Consider the following 24,590-nt stretch of genomic DNA (forward strand, 5'->3'; position numbering starts at 1 on the left):
TCTGCTGTTATACTTGAAAATAGCCTTAGAAAATATTTAAACAAATGAGGGTGGTTGTGTTCAGCACAACATTACAAAAGCAAACATTGAGCCAGATTTTCCTGTGATCTGAGATTTGCTGAGTCTTGGACTAAATGAATAAAATGGGTCAGTCAGAGGCTTAAGGAGGAGGATGAACTATCTATCATACCTGTTGGAAGACCTTGCCAGTGTCACTCAGTGGGAACCTGGGGAGAATTTGGCCAGTGTTAATGGGAAGGTGTAACATAACACTGTATATAGTATTTTCCTTTGTAATTTGTGTGAAGTAAATTGACCACTGAATTACTGTCAGACATAAATTTTATTCTCTTCTTAGCCATATCTTAGCGTGGTGACCTCGGGCAAGTTGCTGCTCATGTCTAACTTGAATACAACCACCCTGAAATAATCATGGGAAAAACAAACTATGAAATGACTCTATCAAGGTAGTAAGTATTTATTTCCAGGAAGGGAAGAAAGTATCTTTGGTGGGTTTTTCACATATGTGGGCCCAGGTAATTTTTATGGCTGATTGCTGGACTAGCTATTTTAGCCAGGGAGAAAGATATTGGGTAGGATAGTTTTTTATTGTCATGAAACAATCTCCAGAAAAACAAGCATTAAGTCTGAAAGTTATTGTATTAGGTTGATTTTGATAAGTCAATAAATGCCATCATGTTAAGTAGCCTTATAGCCAAGCATTTAGATTGAAATGTACTTCCCTGATATCCCATTTTCAACTCAAAATACCTGGTTTTTCTTTAGATGTGAATGATTCTTTGCAAGTCTATCAACTCAACCTGAAGTTGAAAAAAAAAAAAAAAAAAAGAAAGAAATACAGACCATTAAAACCCAACTGAAATGCAAGCACTTTAAAGAAGGCCCATTAGCCAGGCAAATATGAAGTTACCTGCACTTCTGATAAGCACAATTAACTAAACAATGTAGCCCATTAGCAACTACTTGTGAGACATTAAGCCTTGGAAAACTTGGCTTTGATGAGAAAGATAGAGAAAGCCACAACTCCCTCTCATTTGAACAGTTTTAATAATAAAAAAAGTCTCATAGATGATCAGTTAGAGCCAGCACTTTTTGTGAACCATCACCCCCCCCCCACACACACACACACACACACACACAGAATTTTAAAAAATAGCAAGTGCCTGTGATGGCCTTTAATGTTCTTTCTACTAGGCTGAGTTAAGTGAAAACAGGTTTGAGGTATGCCCAGGTTTGAAATTGATCCATATTTTGTTTTTGAATTTGTAACTGTTATTATTGATATTTTTTTTAAAAAATTATTTATTTGAGAAGCAGAGTTACTGAAAAAGGGAGAAACACAGAGAGAGGTTTTCCATCCACTGGTTCACTCCCCAAATGGCCAAAATGGCCGGAGCTTCTTCCACGTCTCTCACATGGTTGTGGGGGCCCAAGCACTTGGCCATCTTTCACTGCTTACCCACTCCATTAGCAGAGAGCTGGATCAGAAATGGAGCAGCTGGGACTCAAACCAGTGTTCATCTGGGATGCCGGCACTGCAGGCTGAGGCTTAACCTACTATGCCACAGTGCCGGTCCCCATTACTGGTTTTAAATCTGTGCCTCAGCATAAGGACAAATCTGCTCTTAGATCTGTGTGTATTGTGTGGTGGACAAGGACAATGAAGGAGGATAAACTGAGAATAAGAGCAGATGCTAAGCTGATAATAGCTACCCTCCAGCTCTGTGCATTTGCCATATTGCTTCTTCCGAGTCTCAGTTGACTGGTATTGCCGTGAGTTAGGTTGGGCCAAAATGAATATCTCAGGCTCTTGCCTTTTACTTAGAGAAGAATTCTAAGCATAGACGCAAATGGCATGCGGCATGGTAAGGTTTATTTAGAAAGTGAGAAGAATACACAGGCGCACTAGGGCATCATTGAGGGAGAGTGGGTCAGGAAAGGTAGAACCGGGAGTTTCATATCCTGATCTGTATGTCCTGGATCCACGAGGTGAGGAGAGAGAAAATAGCACCCTCTCCTTCCCCAGACTTCTTGGTAACTTTGAAGAGTGGCTACATAGTACTGCCCCCAGGTCCCAGGTAAGGGGAGGTTCATATTGGGGAGGGGTCATCTGATTAATGATAGGATTATATGGGGTGGGGTAGGTGTGGCCTCCAGCTCATAAACTTAATCTTTTAATGTATTTCCCACATCATTCCCCTCTCAGAGATTTCTACCCTTAATCTTAAGGGGATGCTGAAGGATGTAGACTCATCGTATCTTCTGCATCTACTTCCTGCTGATCATGGACACAGGCCCTGCCTGTCTTGGGTCTAGAAATCTTTTCCTATCTCATCTATTGAATCTGTTTCATGAGCTGGAGTATTTTTAGTCACCACCAATGGCTGTGTTCCCCATATGGTCATCATTACTTTCAGAAGTTGTTGAATTCTGAAACATACAAGTTTTATCAGTATGAGCAAAACTGGAACAAAACAAATTGCCAGTGGAGTGCCCTTTAAGATGGAAAGAATATATAAGAATGTATTTTATAGATTCCTAGATAGTTGGTGATGATAGGCTGTCCTTGTGCAGGTTGTAAAACAATTTAGCCTGAATGTAGAGATTTTTACTGTCTCTTTCAGCAAATATACTATTGTTAGAGTAAAGGTGGCAGATCCCTCTAATCACTGCATGTATTCCTCTTGTTCTATCAGTATATTTTCCAAGGCCTGTCGATTATCCATAACTACCTTAGACAGAGTATCCACAGAAATAAGTACTTGCTGTAACAGTTGGCCTGAAGTGTAAGCCAGATTGCCTAAAGCAATGGTCAGGTTTTTTTTTTTTTTTTTTTTTTTTTTGACAGGCAGAGTGGACAGTGAGAGAGAGAGACAGAGAGAAAGGTCTTCCTTTTGCCGTTGGTTCACCCTCCAATGGCCGCCGCGGTAGCGCGCTGCGGCCGGCGCACCGCGCTGTTCCTATGGCAGGAGCCAGGTTTTTTTACATCAGCTTCATGTGGCACACCAGGATCTTCCAGTATTATAATAGAAGAACCCACTAAGGAGTTTTCCTGCCAATAACAGCTCCCAAAAAGAATCAAAAGAAGAGGTAGGTACAACATATCTACCTTAATGGGATTGAGCCTTGATGTGACAAAACCAAAAGATTTACTTATATTTTTTGCTTTTTGAAGAAGTATTTGAGATCTTCAGTTGGCTCACAGGAGTAAGCAAGCAGATTTATGTTTCAAGTATACCTGCAAAGACTCAGGAAGAAGTTTAATCCTTGACAAGTATACCCTGCTTGGGATGCCCTATGATTTCACTGAGGTAGGCATGCTCAGTAGCACCTGGTAGGGTCCCTTCCATTTAGGCTGCAACTGGTCTGAAGGGGATCCTTCCTCCCAAGGTTTTAATAAAACTAAATCTCCTGGGGAAACTGGCTGCTCAGGGTCTTAGGATATGGCACTGGGAGAACTTTATTACCATATTCCATCAGAGCCTTCTTTACCTGGCCTGAATTGATAGTATACTTTTATCTGATCTTGAATCTCTGAATCAAAGAGGATGTCAGAGGTAAGGAAGGCCCGTCCATATATCATCTCATATGGGCTAAGCTTTAAGGCAGTCTTGATTGCTATTCTCATCCTGAGGAGGGCAATAGGCAATAGTTTAAGCCATATTTCTGAGGTCTCTTGGCAAAGCTTAGTTAGAAGTTTCTTAAGATTATGATTACCCAATGACTGAGGTCTCCAAGAGGCTTGGAGGTGGTAAGAAACTCCCAGAGCAGCAGGTACCTCTTGAGTTATTTTATATACAAATGAAGGTTCATTGTCACTCTGAAGTGACTGTGGGAGTCCAAAGCATGGCACAACATCCTTCTGCAAGGCGTTGGATACCTCCTGTGCCTTTTCACTTTGAGTTGGAAAACTTTCTATCTATCTTGTGAGAGTATCAATAAAAACTAGAAGATATTTGTAATTATTTGTAGGAGGCATGTTAGTAAAGTCAATCTACCAATCAGCCACTCCTGAAGGTTCCAGTACTGCCTGAAGTTGAGCTAATATCTCCTTTCCATATTTAATGGGGGAATTCCTTGCAGTCAATGAGCTTCTTTCTCTCCAAATTGCTGCATGTGCATGTAACACAAGGAAAGTATATTTGGAATCTGTAAATATATTATCTCGCTGGCCTTTTCATAATTGCAAGGCTCTAGTTAGTGCAGTAAGTTCAGCCTTTTGAGCTGAAGTATTACTTGGCAGTGCTTGAGCTTCTGTTACCTGGGTAAGATCCACTGTAGCATAACCTGCCTTTCTAATTCCTTCCTTCACGTAGCTACTGTCATCAGTAAGCCACTCAACATCTGGATTCTCTAGAGGCTCATCTCGTAGGTCAGGTCTACTAGAATACACTTGTTCTATAGTTTCTACACAAGAATGAGTTAACTCTTCAGTACCCTCAGGTGCAACAGAGTCGCTGGGTTGAGGATTTTGCACTCTTTAAGAGTTATCTTAGGGAAGTCTAATAATAGGGCTTAATATTTTGTAAGATGCCCTCCTGTTAGCCATTGATGTCTTAATTTCTTTTTTTTTTAACTTTTATTTAATGAATATAAATTTCCAGTGTACAGCTTATGGATTACAATGGCTTCCCCCTCCCATAACTTCCCTCCCACCCGCAACCCTCCCCTCTCCCGCTCCCTCTCCCCTTCCATTTGCATCAAGATTCATTTTCAATTCTCTTTATATACAGAAGATCAATTTAGTATAAAGATTTCAACAGTTTGCACCCACATAGAAACACAAAGTGAAACATACTGTTTGAGTACTAGTTATAGCATTAAATCAAAATGTACAGCACATTAAGGACAGAGATCCCACATGAGGAGCAAGTGCACAGTGGCTCCTGTTGTTGACCCAACAAATTGACACTCTAGTTTATGGTGCCAGTAACCACCCTAGGCTCTCGTCATGAGTTGCCAAGGCTATGGAAGCCTTCCAAGTTTGCCGACTCTGATCATATTTAGACAAGGTCATAAAAGACAGAGTGAGGATAGTAACCAGTGATCCTAAGAGTGGCATTTACCAGGTTTGAACAATTATACAGCATTAAGTGGGGAAGAGGACCATCAGTACACACAGGTTGGGAGTAGAGCCATTGGTGGTAGAGTAGAGGTTATGATTACAAAGGAATGAGGCCCAAGTACGCTAGACAGGGTCTAGAACAAAGGACAGAGTCATTATTAGAGGAGCTAAGAAAGGTGCTGTCTAAGCTACAAGTAATTTTTCTGATTGAGAGGCAAATAGAACCTGATAGAAGGGGCTTGATAATAATCTGTTGGGCTTTAGGCCTTGTAAGATAAGAGGCCCAGGCCTATCTATCTCTTCACATGGGGTACATCCTAAGGGAGGTGTGAACCTCCTAGGGGAAGGCACTCTGTTGACTTTCATTACTTGGCTGGCCTGGGAGGAGAGCTGGCCAGGTAAAGGCAGGGGGCATCTCTAACAAGAAATTTACAGTTCTGCCTGCAATGTTGCTGACCCTACTTGACCATCCCCTCAGCTGCAGTGGTCACTTTGGAAGTTGGGCTGAGTGAAGGGCTTTTCAGCTTAGAGCCAATAAGATCTGTGGCTCTGACCTGGGCATCCTTCGACCCCAGGGCAGGTCCATTTCCAGTGATCCAACTCTTGGCAGAGCTACCAGGGCTCTTCTCAAGTTGACTTCTGCTGAAGCCCAGACTTACCACATTGAAAGCCACTGCAGTGGACTGGCCTGTTGGGTCTCCTTGAGGGCAGATCACTGTACAGATCAGCCATTGATAGGCCTGCCACCCATTGCTTCTGATGCCGAGCTTTCTTTTCCTCCTGGTTTGTATTAAAGCAGACCAGAGGATGCAAGTCAAGGGAGTGCCCGTGTCCCATCTCTAATCTTCAGTGGCCTGAACTACAAGTCTACAGTCACAGGCATGTTCTGTAGTAGTTTTTCTAAGGTAGACAATGCCCATGAGGAAAATTATATTCTCACTTAAAAACTTTCTTTCCCTTTGGTCTGAAAGGGAGGTTTTTTCTACTTACTGTATACTTCGCTGATGGCGAAGTGAATCTAGCTATGAGATTATTATTTAAGTTCTTATTTTGGCTATGCTATTACAGAAAAATGTTAGCCATCTCTTTTATATGTTTTCTTATGCATCCCATTAAGCCCAGGATCTAGCAAAAGGAGGATACAGTTTCCCCAAAAAAGCTCAGGTTTCTAAACAAGAGGTGGATTATATGGGATATATTCTGACCCCAGGAAAGTGTGCTCTTTCAATCAAGAGAAAGGAACCTATTGTATGTATAGGGTCACCACAGATGAAAAAGCAGCTACGAACATTTCTGGGGATGGCAGGATTCTGTAGACTATGGATGCCAGGGTTTGGGTTAATAGCCAAGTCTTTGTATGAAGCTTTAAAAGACCCTGACACAGACCCACTCTGCTGGACAGGGGAGCTACAAAAGGCATTCCAAAGAATTAAAGCGCTTCTAACAGAAGCACAGAAGCTCTAACATTAGGAATCCCTAACCTGAGTAAGCCAGTAACAGGGGATTGCACTAGGAGTACTGACTCAGAAATTGGGTCCACTTCCATGACCAGGAGCCTATTTTTCTAAACAGCTAGATTCAGTGGCTACAGGGTGACCTGCAGGCTTAAGGGCTGTTGCTGCTACAGCACTTGGTGGAAGAAGCGACCAACCTGACTTTAGGCCAACGACTTGAAGTTCAAACTCCACAGCAGGTACAAGGGGTCTTAGACTTGGCTATTAACCCAAACCCTGGCATCCATAGTAAACCAAGTAAACCTTTGAGAGCAAGCTTTACCATTAACTCTAGTAAGACAACTCTTGGAGCACAGAAGTCCTGCATGGGAAGTTTGTACAAGATGACTCCTGTTCTAAATTTAGCAATTAACATTCTTATGTATGACGTCAGTGATCACCCAAGGCTCTTGACATGAGATGCCTAGACTGTGGAAGCCTCTTGAATCTGCAAACCCCATCAGTCTTCAGACAAGACCACAAACAAAGTGGAAGTTCTCTCCTCCCTTGAGAGAAGCGTACATCCTTCTTTGATTACTTCTTTCCACTGGAGCCTGGACCACAGAGGTCCTTCATGGAAGGATACTCTGCACCAGTGTCCTGGCCTTCCAAATGCTCTTGTGGGCTTTTCTGCCAGACCAGAATGCCCTATGCTCTGCTCTGAGGTCACTGAGTATTACTTAGAGCGATTGCCATTCTTTGAGTCGGTTGTGTGGGCTGCTTCCTATGTTGGAGAATTTTTTTAAAAATCTATTTAACCCTATCTGTATTATCACTAAACTTAAAATGCTACTTTTACCACCAAGCTCATGGGGACTTGGGATCCCATGGCAAGTTTTCACACTGTACCCTTAGAAGTGAGCCCATAGGATTGTATGCAGGACTACATAGCTGAACAGTCTGAGAAGACAAGAATGGACATGGCTTTCCACAAGCCTAATTATCCTTAAGCATGTGACTTGGATACATTACACTAGCTATAATTTTGACACCTTAGAGTCTCTTTTTGCACCCAAAATTGGGTCCATTATCTTACCAGACTGCTGCCTCTTCCCTCCTCCCCCCCTTCCCCTCCCCTCTCCTCCCCTCTCCCCTCCCCTCCTCTCCTTTCCCATCCTCCCCTCCCCCTCCCCTCTCCCCTCCCCTCTCCCCTCCCCTCCTCTCCTCTGCCCTCTCCTCTCCTCTTCCCTCCCCTCCTCTCCTCTCCCCTCCCCTCCTCTCCTCTGCCCTCTCCTCTCCTCTTCCCTCCCCTCCTCTCCTCTCCCCTCCCCTCCTCTCCTCTGCCCTCTCCTCCCCTCTCCCCTCCCCTCTCCCCTCCCCCTCCTCTCCTCTCCCCTCCCCTCTCCTCTCCTCGCCCATCCTCCCCTCTCCCCTCCCCTCCCCTCCCCTCTCCTCTCCCATCCTCCACTCCCCTCTCCTCTCCTCTCCCATCCTCCCCTCCCCTCTCCTCTCCTCTCCCACCCTCCCCTCCCCTCCCCTCTCCTCTCCTCTCCCATCCTCCACTCCCCTCTCCCCTCCCCCCTCCTCTCCTCTCCCATCCTCCCCTCCCCTCTCCTCTCCTCTCCCATCCTCCCCTCCCCTCTCCCCTCCTCTCCTCTCCCATCCTCCCCTCCCCTCTCCTCTCCTCTCCTCCCTCTCCTCTCCCCTCCTCTCCCACCCTCCCCTCCCCTCTCCTCTCCTCCCCTCTCCTCTCCTCTCCTCCCCTCTCCTCCCCTGTCCCCTCCTCTCCTCCCTTCCCCTCTCCTCTCCTCCCTTCCCCTCTCCTCTCCCCTCCTCCCCTCTCCCCTCCTCTCTTCCCCTCTCCTCCCCTCTCCTCTCTACCAGGATAAAGGCAAACTGCCATACCAAAATAAAAAAGAAAACGCTGCCTGGTCTGGGAAACACCATCCCAGAAGGCCAAAGAGAAAACTGGTCTGAGAAGAAATCTTGGAGGGCCACGCCATGCCTGAGGCTACCAAACCCCAGGAGGCCCCGCCGTGCCTGGGGTGCCAAACCCCAGGAGGCAAGAAAACCAGCATAAGGCTAAAATAAAAAACTAAAAAAAAAAAAAATTGCTCTGCTAACTTGGCATACAGTGTGCAACCAGCCACAGGGGCTGCCATCTTGGGGTGGAGTCTGTTGCCAACCTTCCAGTGAGGGCAGAAGTCCTCATGAGGAGTCGGCATCTTGTCAACCACGTGTTTTTTCAAGTGAAAAGTCACTCTAGCATGCCTGACTTTAAAGTCAAAAACCTGAGGCAAAGCAGTTGTTGATAACCATAAAATCAAAAACTTGAGGCAGACCAGTTGTCAGGAACCGTAAAATCAATCTGTGAAACTAAAGGCTTAAGTTTTATCCTCCACAAATACATGTTATCCTTAAAAACATGTTACAAACAACTTGGAAACATTTAAATATCCGCAAACTAGCCCCTCTTTCTCCCACCTTTCCACCCAAATTCCATTAACACTAACAGTCTGTATTGGCCTTTACTCCTGGAAAGCTACCTAAATCAGAAATAGAAACGGCATTCATCTTTGCATTTTAGCTGACCACCTTCAACCACAAACACTGAAAGAAGAGAGACTGGAAGACAGAGAAACTTTCAGGATTTAGAAGCTGCATTGCTGAGACAGAAATCATTTGAATTCCACTTATCATGTTCCTGCTGCCACTTTAGAAACAAACTCCTAGCTGATTCTGCCAATACATTGTGGGCTAGGTTGGGCCAAAATTAATATCTCGGGCTCTTGCCTTTCACTTAGAGAATTCTAAGCACAGGCACAAATGGCATGCGGCATGGTAAGGTTTATTTAGAAAGTGAGAAGAATACACAGGCACATGAGAGCATCATTGAGGGAGAGTGGGCCAGGAACGGTAGAACCGGGAGTTTCATACCCTGCTCTGCTCGTCCTGGATGCACGAGGTGGGGAGAAAAAGAGCTTCAAAAAGGGGAGTGGCTACACAGTACTGCCCCCAGGTCCCAGGTGAGGGGAGGTTCATCTTGGGGAGGGGTCATCTGATTAGTGATAGGATTACATGGGGTGGGGTAGGTGTGGCTTCCAGCTCATGAACTTCACCTGTCTCTGTGACATTTTCCACATCATTATCAGATGAGAAAAAGCCCTGTGTAAGCATTAAATGAGAATGATCCATGTAAAGTATAGTACATAGGGCCTGGCTTCTAAATGAAAACTGCTGCTATTTCTCATCATCATTATCATTGTTAGTGTGTTCAGCCAAAAAGAATTCCCGTGTTAGTATCCACATCAGTGGAGAAGAGGGTACAAGATAGAACTCTAGGAGAATCAGTAGTGTGGGATGTTGTAGTGCCTTTTGGACCACCTCTCCAGTCTTGCTTTGTAGTATACGCTTGCATGATTCTGATGATGGTTTCTGTTTATGATATCATCATCCATTTTCTACTGCCTTTCCTTCACATTCTTTCTTTTCTGTTTTCTTTTTGACTGGGCTTGGCTTTGTCATCACTCGTCTAGATTTTTTTGCAGTCAGTTCTGAGCCAAGCTTTCTTCTGGTTTCCCTTTACTCCAACACATTAGTTGCTCTGAACCTCAGCTCTTGTTATGCCCTCTGCATCTTCTATTGGGTAGGGGAAGAAGATGTTCTCCATGCTCTCTAAGTATGGGTCTGGCCTCCCAGTCTGACCCTCTGAGGGTCATTCCTCTCATCCCACCAGGCTTTCAGATCTGCTGTTCAGTGTCACGTTAGCTCTGCTCCAGCCATATATTTTTCCTCAACAGGTATAAACATGCTAAGTTCCATACCCTTCTCCTCTTCCTGATATTCCATATTATTTGAATCCCAAGTTAAGTCTCAGCCATACGCTGATCTCATGCCTTTTCTTTTTTCTTTTTTTTTTTTTTTGATCGCCTAAGAGGGCCTATCATTTGTCCCTGACATTTGCAATTGATATGCTGCCTTGTGTTCTGGGCCCACTATAATGCCCTGTCCTGACAAATATTGTCTTCTTTATAGCCCAGCACCTCAGAATCCTGAAGTATTACACTTTTCATGTTGTCTCATCACAGGACATGGATCATTTTAGAATTGCTGATAACTATGGCATGTACAAGGTGCTCAATAAATGCTTGGGAAGTGACTAAGTGAGTAGTTACCAGGCATGTCAGTAGGCATTTGTTGAGTAGTAAATTGATAGATCACTAGTACAGACCTTGAAGGTACCACTCCTGTTGCTACTTTGTCCTCCCAGGACTGACTGTGGTACCTGGCATCTAGGTGGGTACTTAATAAATGGTTGTTGATTGCCCGTTCGTCTGGCAGTGTGGAATAATGGACATTCAGTACAGTGTCACATGCCTTCTTTTCTCAAATGCAAGGCCATTATCCGGAATTTTAGGTCGATTAATATGGTTCTCACATTAGAAGCGAGGGAAGCATTTAACCCTGAAAAGTACATCTCCAGTGGGATATTTATGACCCCACAATATCCCATCCGAGAGGCTCTAGTGGCTGACAAAGTAGTTAGCTTGATGGGCATGAAAACACCTCAAATGGCACTAGTAGAGAGACTATGAATTCATATTGCATGCAGTGTTCAGAGAATTAAATTGTTACTACTTAATATTCATTGAATGTCAGCACTGTACTTTTGTACTCAGAAAAAATAGACGAGACTCAGTCTGTGCAGTGGGCTTTGTTAGCTATAATTGGTTGGCGATAGAACAGTGTTGATACAGCAGTTAAGGGAAAGCAGTGCCCTTGGTACAAATGTGAATGTATTTATACATCTGGCTCTGTTATGCTTACTGTGTTTCAGCACCTTTGCTGTTTTGGGCCCTGAAGGCTAACCTAGGAGAGCTTCAGCAGCTCATAGTCGTAGGAGAACAGCTCTAAAGCACCTTCATTAAATCCTACGTCCTTTCACTTTTGTTGGTAACTTGACTGTTTGTTTGCTCTCCTTTGCACTAGATACACCTGGAAGAGCCACGGGAACCGTCCACAGTTCCAAATGGCAGTTTCACTCCCCTTCGTGTAAAGCCTCACAAAGTCTGATTGTGTTTGGGTGGGTCTGGACTCTGTTTATCTTTGCATTGCCTGGGAAAGCAGGAAACAAGGTTGCAACCAGAAAGATGTCTGAAGCCATTGTTGAGACTGACTTGTTGCTGACGTCTTTCACGACGTTAGTGGTGTCTGAACAGTGGGGCTGCTCATGGGATCTTGGAGCCTTTGGTCCTGCCCTGTTTTTACACTGGAGAACAGGGCTTAGAAGAGGAGAAATGACTTGCCTGAGGTCACACAGATGACTGATGACAAATATACACAGAACCCCTGGGCTTCATACCAGGGCTTTTTGTATTGAGGTTTATGTGGCAACTAAATAATTTCCTGAGGAGACCTGTGTTTGGAAACTCAATCAGCTTGTCCCTATGACCAGATAGGCCTGAGAATGAGGAATACTTCTGTCTTCCTCCAGTATAGTAAAAATCAAACTGTTATAGCGTTCACTTTTGCAATGGAACTGTACTCTGAATTTTTTAAAAGTCTTTAGGACACTCCATTTAACTGGATAACTTACATGGGACTTGAAGGGTCAATTTGGAGGAGAACTAAAACTTGGATTGTTTTGATAATTCCAATAATTTTGAGCAGTCTCTCTAGATATTAATGACTACTAGCACTTAGAGGATTGATTTACTGGCATTTTGTAATTTTAAAAATAATTTTTATTCCCTAAGTGCAGATGTATTTCAGCTTCCACAATTAAGTGGGTGAGAAGAGAAGTGAAATACAAATTGGGAAACCTGAGTTCTAGTTCAAACTCAGATTCTTCATGGTAAAATGAGTCATTTTGAACCTGAACAATACTCTCCAACATACAAAATATGCACCATTGATATTGGGATGAGATGTATTAAAGCAGACACACTTTAAATAAGATTTTAAAACACATGAGCTAATTTTCATATGTAATTGGAAAATAAAAACAACATGTCCATTTCACGACATCATAGATGATATTGCAAAACTAAAAATGTGGGAAACTAATAGGATATTTAACAAAAAATTAGGTAATGGCTCAGGTTAGTAAGGCAAAGCCACATAGATGATATGCAAAGAAGTGAAACAGAAAATTAGATCATTTCTGTGGTTCCTTCCAGTATAAAAACTCTGTGATTCCATTAATGTGAATCTTCTATTTATTTATTCATTATTATGCTAGCAGGTTTTGCATACAAGTTCATCAAACTCTGTCCACTTTGGGTGGCATAACATTACAAGTATTGTTTTAACTTTTATATTACCTAAATTTTCTGGATCAAAATGAAAGTTTTAACATCACATTGGAAGACTTTTAGAGATAAATTCAGTGAAATGCATAAGTAGAGCATCAATTTTAAAGTGGAATGGTGGATGAAGTACATTAAATCCCATTAAAATACTTTGTAAAGGTGATGTATTTTCACACTGCATTGTAAGCTAATCATGTACACAAGGGTTTTACAGCTCACGTGTCCTAAAGAAAGCCAACTCAGGACAAATCACCCTTTAATACCTTTTCTGAGGATCTGTGTCTCTCAGTGTGGCTTTCAATAGTGGGTGGATTTGTTATTAACAAAAAATAGGTAAAAAAGAGAACTCCACTGTGGAAATAATAATAGCATCATCCTATTTTCTGTGTGTAAACATGTGGAGTCTATAAAAAACCTTAATGTGTCAAGAGTGAATAGGTAGGAACGGTTTATTTGTTTGAACATGCACTGGTACATATCAGCATTTGATGATCACAAGTTTTAAGCCATAAGATTTGGGTCTTGGCACAAAACTTGGGGAATTCATTAGAGAGCAGTTGAAGGTGTTAGGAAAATCTGCTAGTGTGTTCAGCACAGTCACCTTTCCATGGCCTGGACTAACGTTTGTGTTTGATGAACAGCTCACTGGCTCATCAATTCACACGGACCATGAATTCTGACACTAGAAAGCAGAAAGGAGTCTGATCAGTCGAATGATTATTTAGGAGTTGATCACCAGGATTCTGAGGGCACCAGACATTGTGTCACTGAAGGAGAAGTTGAAGAAGCGGAGGCTATGCAATTAGAGAAGAGAAGTTCCAGGAGTTTGGAAATAAATGTTTTCAAATATTTGAACCGTCAAATAAAAAGGGGACTTGATTTCTATTCTTTTGTTATGTCAGAGTGTAAAACTAGGATAAAGAAGGAATGACAGGAAGGAAACAAGTGTATTTATAGACTATAGAATTACATGCCCAGAACTGTGCATGGTGTTGTGAATGTGATTTCCTTTAATTCTTAAAGTCCCTTAGTGGTAGCTGCTATTATCTCTTTGTAGTAGAAGGGGAGAATGAGGTCATAGAAATTAAATACTACTACTAATAATAACAGAAAAAAGACTGTTAACTACTAGTACAAATATTCACTAAATATTCTACAAGACACAGTTTTTTTTTATTAAACAGTTCTAAATATGTTCAGTATATTATACTTTTTCATCTTCATAACAGTCTTAGGAGATAGATACTATTTTTTTTTTATTTTTATTTTTGACAGGCAGAGTGGATAGTGACAGAGAGAGACAGAGAGAAAGATCTTCCTTTTTGCCGTTGGTTCACCCTCCAATGGCCGCTGCGGCCGGCGCATCATGCTGATCCGAAGCCAGGAGCCAGGTGCTTCTCCTGGTCTCCCTTGCGGGTAAAGGGCCCAAGCACTTGGGCCATCCTCCACTGCCTTCCCAGGCCATAGCAGAGAGCTGGCCTGGAAGAGGAGCAACCGGGATAGAGTCCGGCGCCCGAACCGGGACTAGAACCCGGTGTGCCGGCGCCGCAAGGCAGAGGATTAGCCTGTTAAGCCACGGCGCCGGCCTAATAGATACTATTTTTATATCTGTTTTACTGATGAGAGGACAAGGCACATGTCTTTGCTTTGTATCATACTCTGAATAAATGTGGAGTGTGAATCAGAGCCTGTATGGTGACTAGGCATTATTATTACCATCTTATAGTAGAGAAAAAAAATGATGCTCATTGAATTAAGTAAGTTGCCCAAAGTGAATGACCCAGCCAGAATTGTTACTCAGTCTTCAGACCAAGTGTTTGGATCACACTCAGCTTTCTTAGAGGTGCATAATGTGTAACACAAGCTTTCTTTCTTTTTTTTTTTTTTTTTAAATTATTTACTTATTTGAAAGAGTTACACAGAGAGTGGAGAGGCAGAAAAAGAATGAGTTAGAAAGAGAAGTCCTCCATTCACTGGTTCACTCGCCAATTGGCTGCAACGGCCAGAGCTGCATCGATCCAAGAAGCCAGGAGCGTCTTCTGGGACTCCTACATGGGTGCAGAGGCCCAAGGATAAAAGGCCATCTTCCGCTGCTTTCCCAGGCTATATCTGAGAGCTGGATTGGAAGTGGAGCAGCCAGGACTAGAACCAGCACCAATATGGGATGCCATCACTGCAGGTGGTGGCTCTATCCACTATGCTACAGTGCCAGCCCCGGAACACAAACTTTCTAAGGAGTAGAACTTTTAGAATCCATAATGGGTTCACAAGAGGAGAGGAGCAGACTTATAGCTCCCCTTCTCTGGAAACCTTAGAACAAGGACTGATGCTAAATAGGCAGGGAAGGTTTAGTGGGCATTCAGACACCATATAAAGCATTGGACCAGATGCCCTTTAAGGTTTTGTCCTGCTCTGGGATTTATAATGCCGTGTTTTCTTCTTATCTTCCTGTGTCATCTTGTTTTCCTCTGGGTGTACTTGAATGTATGTGCAAATCTCACTCTGATATTTCAGTCTGGCTCTGGGGTTTATATTGCCTTGGTAAGATACTCACTAGGATATTTGACATAGTGCCCTTGGGGGATATGTGAGGTCATTTGAGAAGGCATCAGCTTATACAGTGAGTGGTAAAGTTATTAACTAAATGGGAAAATATAATGTGATGGTCTTCACAGAGTGTGAACAGGTAGATGTCCCAGCTGTAGCCAAGATATCTCTCAGTTGTACATTCAGAGTGAGAATGTTGAGTTGTGTACTGTTTTGTTTTCAAGGTGTTTATCAAACTCCCAATTTGGGAGTGGTAGTTTTCCTAGGATTGTCTCAACTTTAATTATCTCTACTGCAACTTGCGATGTTACTAGATATCTTATTTTCAACTCTGTCTGGGTGGGAATGTCTTCCTTCCTGGGATGCCCAGGTGATATGTGTTATTCTATCTTAACGTTGTGGCTTTGGTATGCTTTACTGTCTCCTTGTCTGAAACCATCTTTTGCTTTGTCTTTAGTACTGTGAGTAAAAAAGGACTTCAGTACCCAATCAGGTGATCTGTATAAATTCTCTAGTTACATCATTAGACTCCCCATTCTCCCTAATCTTCTATCTTGAGTCAATCCTCCACACATCTCCCAAATGCTACTGATTGTTTCTCTTGAATGATGGCACATCTGTGGTATAGGGCAGATCTTCTCTGCTCATCTTGCTGTCTACTTTGGATTCATCTTTTTCCCTCCCTCCCTCCCTCCCTCCCTCCCTTCCTTCCTTCCTCCCTCCCTTCCTTCCTTCCTTCCTTCCTTTCTCTCTCTCTCTCTCTCTCTCCCTTTCTCTCTTTCTTTTTCTTTCTCTCTCTCTCTCTCGTTCTCTCTCTCTTTCTAGATTTATTTATTTATTTGAAAGTCAAGAGTTACACAGAGAGGGGGAGAGACAGAAGAAGAGATCTTCCAGCCACTGCTTTACTCCTCAGGTGACCACAATAGCCATGGCTGGGCCAGGCCAAAGCCAGGAGCCAGAACTTCATGTGCGTCTACCACATGGGTGGCAGGGGTCTAAACACGTGGGCCATCTTCCGCTGCTTTTCCTAGGCCATTATCTGGGAGCTGGATCAGAAGTGGAACAGCTGGGGCTTGAACCAGCACTCATGTGGGATGCTAGCATTGCAGGCAGCAGCTTTACCTGCTGAGCCACAATGCCATCCTGTCATTTCAACTCAGAGTTAAAAAAAAATATTTCCCCCCATTTTCTTGTCCACCTACTTTTCTGTTCCTTGGCCTTTACTTAATTTGTAGATTTAACTGTTCTTGATGTTTAAATGTTTCCCTGGAGGAGGGGAGAGGATGAGGGAAGGAGGTTGAAGCAACTCAGAAATCGATGGGTCTTCTCCATAATCTCAGAAAGTCTTTGCCCAGTATGAAATTAAAATGGGAAGCAGGGTGTATACAATGTGATGATTGGCTGCTCCTGAGTGGGTATAATTGTAAGTAGAGGCCCATTCACAGGGAAGGGTCAACATCTGTGCTGCTTTCTGTTTATGAGTTCAAAATGACTATGCTGTCCCTCTGGTAAACTGAGAGGAACTCCCAAAGGATCGCGATGTAATGGCTTGGCCAACATACACATAGCAAACAGAGGTTGTGACTGTTTTTATATAACTAGGCTGATAGCTGGAAAATAAAGAAATACATAGGTGATATTGAGTGTATTCAAGTAATTAGAGGTCTATTCATTGACTAGATGAATTTTCATTCCAATGTTGGTTGGTAAAGTATAAATACAGACAGTTCCATCCCAGGGATCAGTTTAGCTTTTGGAATCAAAATATCACCTGTTACTTTTAGAGGGAACAGTCAGCTGTCGCAGGCAACAGCCTTTGATTTTCTGGGAAAACTTTTAGAAGATAGTAGGTGTTCATAAGTTGGAACTGAGTGTAGTTGAGTTTCTGTGTTGGAATGCAAGGTACCAGACATTGGTCGTATCCAGAAAAGCAACATTGGATGTAATCAGGAGGGTTTCTAGGTTCCTGCTGAGATCTCAGTGAATTAGTGAATTTTCTTCATGGTAATAACAATTTTTTAAAAAGTGTATTTTATTTTTTTGGAAGGTAGACTGACAGAGAGAGAGGAAGAGGAAGAGAAATGATCCTCTGTCTACTGGTTCACTCCCCAAATGGCCGCAATGGTCAGGACTAGACCAGGCCAAAACTAGGAGATAGGAACTCTATCTGGGGTCTCCCACATGGGTGATAGAGGCCCAAACTCTTGGGCCATCTTCTGCTGCTTTCCCAGCCGCATTAGAAGGTAGTTGGATCAGAAGTAGAGCAGCTGGGATTCGAATCGGTGCTCTGATATGGGATGCCACCAGCTTCACAGGCAGCCTAACTCACTGCACAAAATACCTACCTTAGCACTTTCCAACATGTACAGGAAAGATTTTTTTTTTTTTTTTTTTTTTTTTTGCAGAAGATAAACTTTGTCGTTGGGTATCTAATTAGACCCACTGGGTAACCAGTTCACAGTTTGTTCCTGCTTCCCTCTCTTTTTCTCTCTTTCCTTCCTTCTCTATCTGTTTCTCTGTATCATCTTTTCCCTCTTACTCCTCCTCCTCTTTTCTTATGTTCCTTCTCCTCTTAAAAAAGTACATGAACCATTAAAGAAATATAACCATCCATGTTGCACAAGATGTCTTGATTTCTTCACTTGTTAACAGATTGACTCTTTGGGACTGGAGATGGGGTGCAGTGGGCTAAGCCTCTTCCCGCAGTGCTGAAATTCCGTTCTAGTCCCGGTGCTGGTTCTAGTCCTGGCTGCTCCTCTTCTGATCCAGCTCTCTGCTATGGCCTGAGAAAGCAGTGGAAGATGGCCCAAGTCCTTGGGGCCCTGCCACCCGCGTGGGACACCTGGAGAAAGCTCCTGGCTTTGAATCGGCCCAGCTCTGACCATTGAGGCCATTTGGGGAGTAAACCAGTGGATGGAAGACCTTTCTCTGTCTCTCCCTCTCTCTGTCTGTAACTCTACCTCTCAAATAAATAAAATAAAAATCTTAAAAAAAGTGAAAAAAATAAAGATGGAACCTTTAAAAAAAGGAAAAACAACAAAAAAAGCCTGTATAAACCACATGTATAGGCAATTTTGTGGTGCGTTTTCAGTGCGTTCTCTGCTGCATGTTAACGATCAAGAATGAGGCTGTGATGTGAAATATCGTTCCTTATTTAATGCTTCACACTCTAATCTCTGCATTGCATATTTGCTTCTCTTGTGACCTTCTCTTTGCATTTATAACTGCTTCTATTCACCCATAATCCAAAAATAAGCATACATTCCTACAAAGAAATTAAAGGAAGCTGTCAGGGTAGAGTTAATACAGTTAAAGCATCCTTAACTCTGCTACAAACCCCTTAAATAATTAAAACTGTATGCTTGAGGAGTCAGATTTGCATTTCTTCACCAAGTTTATTTAGTACACTTTGTTACACTCAATTAAATGAGAATGTTCTGTTTCATTTTCTTTGCTTCGGGTTGATCGTTTTGCCTTTTCATTCCTACGCCCTAGTGTAATTTCACAGTGCATAGGTCTCTAAAAATTATACATATATTAATGCATATGTAGATACATACATACCCATTTAAAGGCTTACTATTTGTACTGAATAGAATCTTACCCAAGATATTTGGTCATTCCTTGTAGCCTCAGGTATAACTGGGACTGTAGGAAATTCATCACAATAAAGACAAGCTTGATAAAATTCTTTTAACATCCATTTTTTCTCTTTTTAGAAAAAACAAAAAGCACTGCTATTTTGGCATTACTTTCCTTCCCTGAAAATTCGATTTGTGAATCTCTTAGCAAAAACACCAAGATACAGGTTTTCCATGGCTGTGGAAAGGAAATTAAATCTAAATGCCTTCTCTCTACATCTCAGCTAGCAGAGCATGTGCAGACTGAGCTCTGTAAATTAGTTCATTGCTTAAGTTATGCATGTTTAAAAAGGAATAAATTAGTTATCCATCTCCTAATGAGTGGTGGGATCAATTGAAGCAAGATGAGAGAGAAAAATAGCATAATTTTGCTTCCCCAGTTGGGTTCAATATCCCTAAACTTCGCCATTAATCACTCTCTCAGTTTCCTAAGTTATTTCCGACTCTCCGTGTAAGATATTTCCTTTTAGTCTTCCTATCAGGTAAGTAACTTTGAGTTTGCACAGTGGGGTTGTAGACGGGTGATGCTGTCTACTTTACATCCCACAAGAGTCCCTGGTTATAATGGGTTCCTCTGCCTTTGCATTGGTTTGTCTGGGTGCGTTCTCAGATAACAATCATTATGTATGTGTGATGACAATTGTGAGGATTCTAATATGTTTAACTGTTATGGGATCTGTTATGTCTACTTTAGGGTCGACCCCATCCCATATGACACTCCAAAACCAGCGGGCCACACGCGGTTTGTCTGCATCTCAGACACACACTCCAGAACAGATGGTATCCAGATGCCTTATGGGGACATCCTTCTCCACACAGGCGATTTCACCGAGCTGGGACTGCCCTCAGAGGTTAAGAAGTTTAATGACTGGTTAGGTAAGGAATGATTGCGTTCTGGCGGCCCCAATTAACCTTTCCCGTCCGAGTGTCACTCACTGCGTCCTAATTGAATTAGAGCACTTGGAAGCCAGCTCAGCCATTCCTCGTATGATATGTGATGGTGTCTAGCTTTAATCCAATTCTGTTAATTAAAGATGAATTTTTTAGATATTTAATTTTACTGTGCATCCTTTCAGTGTCTGGCCTTGGCGGCTCTGGGGCAAAGGGACGGAAAGCTTTGAAACCGATCTCATCTCACTCATTCTGCTTTAATGAGGGCGTTCACTGGCACACACGAGACCAAGAATCATATTTTTAATTCATTGGCTCTGCAGTCTTTGCCACATATTATGATCAAAGCTGTACAAAGGACCTAGTAGCAAGAGAACATTTCTAAGAAATAAAGGAGCATGGCTAAGCCCTTATGTGAAGCTGAGATCCTCCAGCACAGGATAACTTGGAACAGCTCTCCTCGGTGAGCGGGGGAGTGCCCCACAGCCCCTGAGAACCTCGGCCAGATGCCAGGATGTAGCTCCAAAATCCGAAGGTTATGACACTGCCCTGGCCATGCAAGGAAGATGATAGCAACTATGTGGTTGCGGCTGAGGCCCCCAGAAATAGTCTCTCCAAAATGCTGGGCCCCACATCAGGCAGTTGCTAATTATTACTATTGCAAGGTGATCATGGGGTTATTCTCACCTGGATTAGAAGAAAGATCTTTGTAAGAATCCTCATCGAGGAGGGAAAGAAGTGCCAACATTCTAAGATTTTATGATCTCCAAAGACACTAAACTATTACTGTAGCCAAGAACAGAAATTATTCTGGAATGATTGTGTCATGAATAAGATGTCAGCCAACAAATTACTCAGGAGAGTTAGGCACACAATTTAAAATTTTGTTTCCCACCAACCCAAAACAAGGTTGGAGAAATCTTTAAATTATTGATTAAATGATAACATATATGAATAAATGAAAAATAAAATTCATTAGAAATGGTTAAAATATAAACAGTAAGCCTAGTGAATAGCATAACCATTTTGATTTTTCATGTGCCCTTGCACATGTATGCATGGTTTATAGTTGACGTCAGAATACATATATGCTGCTTTACTTTTGATTCTTTTCATGTAATAACATCGGATAGAATACATGTTTTTGCATAATTTCCACCTTTATCCTCTTTAATAGCAGCATGACACCCATATTGTCTTCTATGCCTCTATTCAAGAACACAGCTCTTTAAAAGTGAACATTTTTATTGACTTCAGTCCCCCCTCCCCAAGCTGGTATCTAGTACTAAAATTGTGCATTTTTGTGTGTATTTTTTTTGGCTTTCATTGTCTTATTTCTAATGGGGAAAATGCCATGCATGAGTTAAATTATGAAGTTAAAGCATGCAAAGTTCTTCCTGATTCTTGTTGCATATTGGCATCTGACTTCCGGAGGACATTGTAGATGTGTGTTTTGTTAGCAGCAAATGATTGCTACCCGTTTCACCGTGATCTTGGCAGCATTGTGTGTTGGATATTTTGCATTTGGGCTGTTTCAGTAGGTAGTCAGACTTATTTAAAACAGCAAGATAGTCTAAATATCATTTAGGATAATCTTACTTTTACAGACGACGCATGGATTTAGAGAAGTCTCATTTAGGCAGAGTTGGGTCTGTAATCCAGATCTCTTCACTTCCATTGTCTTTTTTTTTTACCTCTATAGAATTTGCTTTCAAGCACCATCTCTTCATTTCAGGCACTTTTATCTATGAATTATTAGCACTCACAATTATTTTGGGGTGAGTTTTGACAGTTTTAGACTATTCTGTGACAACCAAATCCCAACACAGCAGTTACCAACCTAAACTGACAGTGTGGAGTTCTGAAGGAAGGGAACAGCACTGTGGGAAGTGTTTACAGAAATACAGGACAGGGGAGATCTTGCTTAGCCACTGACCTTGGGCAACTGAGTTAACCTCGCTTTTCCCCTTGTTTCCTTCTGAGAACTAAGGATTGATACTACCTGTCTTTCTGGATTGTTGTACAGATTAATCAGTAAATGATTGCTGCAAGTAACTTTTTGTGGGCCATTAATAACTGAAAGGGGGATGTGGTGAACGAACCATCAATAGATAGTTAAAGGATAAAAACAGGAAGAGGTCAGAGGAATTATTTAGTAGATTAGAGGTAAACACTTGGAGGTTTTATAAGGAAAAGTACTCAGTAAATGGAAATGTGCCGTAGCTAAGGAAATAACATGATAAGGAAATAAAATGCTAAGACCCAGCTGCACGGCCAGTTCCTTCCCTGCTCATTTCCCCTCTGATCTTGTAAGGCAAGAGGAAGAGGTCTCAGCATGGGGTGCAGAATGTGAGACCAAAGAAAGCTCATGGGATATGGGTAGAGAAGTAGGGATCCCATGGAGAGGGCCCAGAATAGCTCATTGTTACCCAGGCAACCTGGCGGTGCTCAGAGGGTGCGAGATGGTGTGTGATTACACGCTGCCACTTGGCTCAGTCAGGAACCTCTCACCTGCAAAGGGTGCGTCCAGCAGCTGCTGCCAGGAATCCTGGCAGAGTGGAGTCAGGGGTCAGATCAGTTTAGGGCTTTTGCCATTATAGGACTTTCAACTCTCACCAGCATAGGTCTCACAGACTGCATTTCCTACTACTGGTCACTCACTCCTTCTATTTCCAGAACATCCCTCTGAGGTTGCTATTGTTGTTCTCATTTTAGATGTGAGGAACCTGAAGCTCACCTGGGTTAACTTATCCAAGGTCAGTTAATAGATAAGGATCTCAGAAAGACCAGGTAATTCACCCAGGTTCACTTTGTTAGTAAGCCTGGGGCTCTCTGGTTCCAAAGCATGGGCCCTTTGCCCTCATTATTCTGTGATGAGATGAGTGGACTTGGGACATCTGAGAAACCTGCAGATTTTTAGGCTTCAACTAAAAGAAGTGTTGTGGGGTCTGGCAGCTTGATGTGGAAGTTGAGTAGCTGTTTATTCATGGGCGATATTGCAAATATGTGAAAGATGTGTTGAAGTCATGACCATCTTGAATCTCACCCTGACCTACCAGCTGCAAGGCCTGGGAATCCCATCACAAGTTCCCTGTTGGCTCAGAGATGATGGGCCCTGGTTAATATATATGTATCTCACCTGGCAGGTACGACAGGCAAAGTTAGTAATACAGTGTAACTTATGAGATGAGTTAGCACAGCACAGGGTGGAAAGGAAATAGAACTTCAAGCCAGGTGCAAGTCAAAGGATGCAAAGGTAGTTTAACATGTAGTGATTACAAACATGAGAGAATTTGCTACCTTTAATTTTGCTTTGAATTTGCTACCTTTAATAAGTTGCTTAACTCTTTTTTTATTACTATATTTTTTTGTTTTGTTTTGTTTTGAAAGATTTATTTATTTACTTGAGAGGCAGCGTTACAGACAGAGAGAAGGGGAGATAGAGAGGCCTTCCATCTGCTGGTTTACTCTCCAAATGGCTGCGATGGTCAGATCTCAGCCTGTTTGAAGCCACGAGCCAGGAGCCTCTTCCTGGTCTCTTACGTGGGTGCAAGAACCCCAGCACTTCTGCCATCCTCCACTGCTTTCCCAGGCCATCAGCAGGGAGCTGGATCAGCAGTAGAGCAGCCGGGACACAAACCAGTGCCACAGGCAGATGCTCAACCCACTACGCCACAGCACCAGCCCCATGTTGCTTAACTCTTGCACCTTGGTTTTCTCGTTTGTAAAATGGGCATCGTAATAATGATATGCTCCTTGGTTGTTGTGAGGAAGCTTTCTGTGGCAAAGCTTATACCATTCTTAGGGCAATCCCTGCCTATACACAACTTTGAAAGCAAATAGTGTGGAGGGAGACAACAAAGCCGGCAGCATAGACTCTAGAAGAAATTAAAAGGGACTGACAATAGTGATTTAAAAGGGGGGTTTAAATATAAGAGGGAGCAACAGAAATACAGGAACAAAGGCTGAAAACAAGTCTTCCTCTTCACAGTTACATTAACCATACAGAATAGTAGGCCTGGAAGAGGCCTCATAAGTGGTTGAGTCCCTTTTCCTAATTTGATAAAACTGGAAACTAAGTGAAAGCTATTTTGGATGAATTGCCTTAGGTTACTCAGATAGAGTGGCCAAGGTGAGACTGGAACTGGGAAGGGGCAGTGGCGTGGTGACTGTGTATTTACAACTTGTCCACTCACCCATGAACTGCGTGGATCATTGCGTGCAAGCCTCGCAATGACTTGGGTGGTCGGTGTCATTATCTTCTTTATTATTGGTGAGAAACACTGAGCGAGCCTTGGTGTACTGACTTCAGGTCATACAGCTATGCAGCTATGGTAGGAACTCAGGATTTGAACTTGGGCCTGGCGGACTCCAAGGTCTGAGGGGGTTTTCTTATCATTCTCTTTTCTCAGGCTTTAGATCTGTGGTAGGGGGCTCATATTGTGAATAAAACCATGGTTCTTCGACTGTCTCCCTTAACACACATTGATATAGATTTATGCTCAGGGCCTAAGGTGAGTTTACATACAGAAGCTGCTCTGTGGCATAGCCTCTGTATGTGAGTTGGCTGATGGGAGGACATTGTTAGGTGGAGAAGCAGTCTAACCATTCAGTGTAAACAGTCCCAGTAGCAATGAACTACAGCAAAGTAGAAGCCTGCAAAGTACATTGAAGAAATAGC

At 42.6% G+C, this 24,590-nt stretch overlaps 1 protein-coding gene across 1 annotated transcript in view; it reads left to right on the top strand.

Moving 5' to 3' along the window:
* Positions 1-24,590, top strand: part of MPPED2 (metallophosphoesterase domain containing 2) — a 201,840-nt gene that overhangs the window by 36,954 nt on the left and 140,296 nt on the right. Inside the window, exon 2 of the mRNA XM_062198054.1 lies at positions 19,713-19,894. Coding sequence (XP_062054038.1) covers positions 19,713-19,894 — 182 coding nt within the window. The remainder of the gene's footprint in view (positions 1-19,712; positions 19,895-24,590) is intronic.

The sequence above is a fragment of the Lepus europaeus genome, chromosome 7 (assembly GCF_033115175.1).
Source record: "Lepus europaeus isolate LE1 chromosome 7, mLepTim1.pri, whole genome shotgun sequence".
Lineage (NCBI taxonomy): Eukaryota > Metazoa > Chordata > Mammalia > Lagomorpha > Leporidae > Lepus > Lepus europaeus.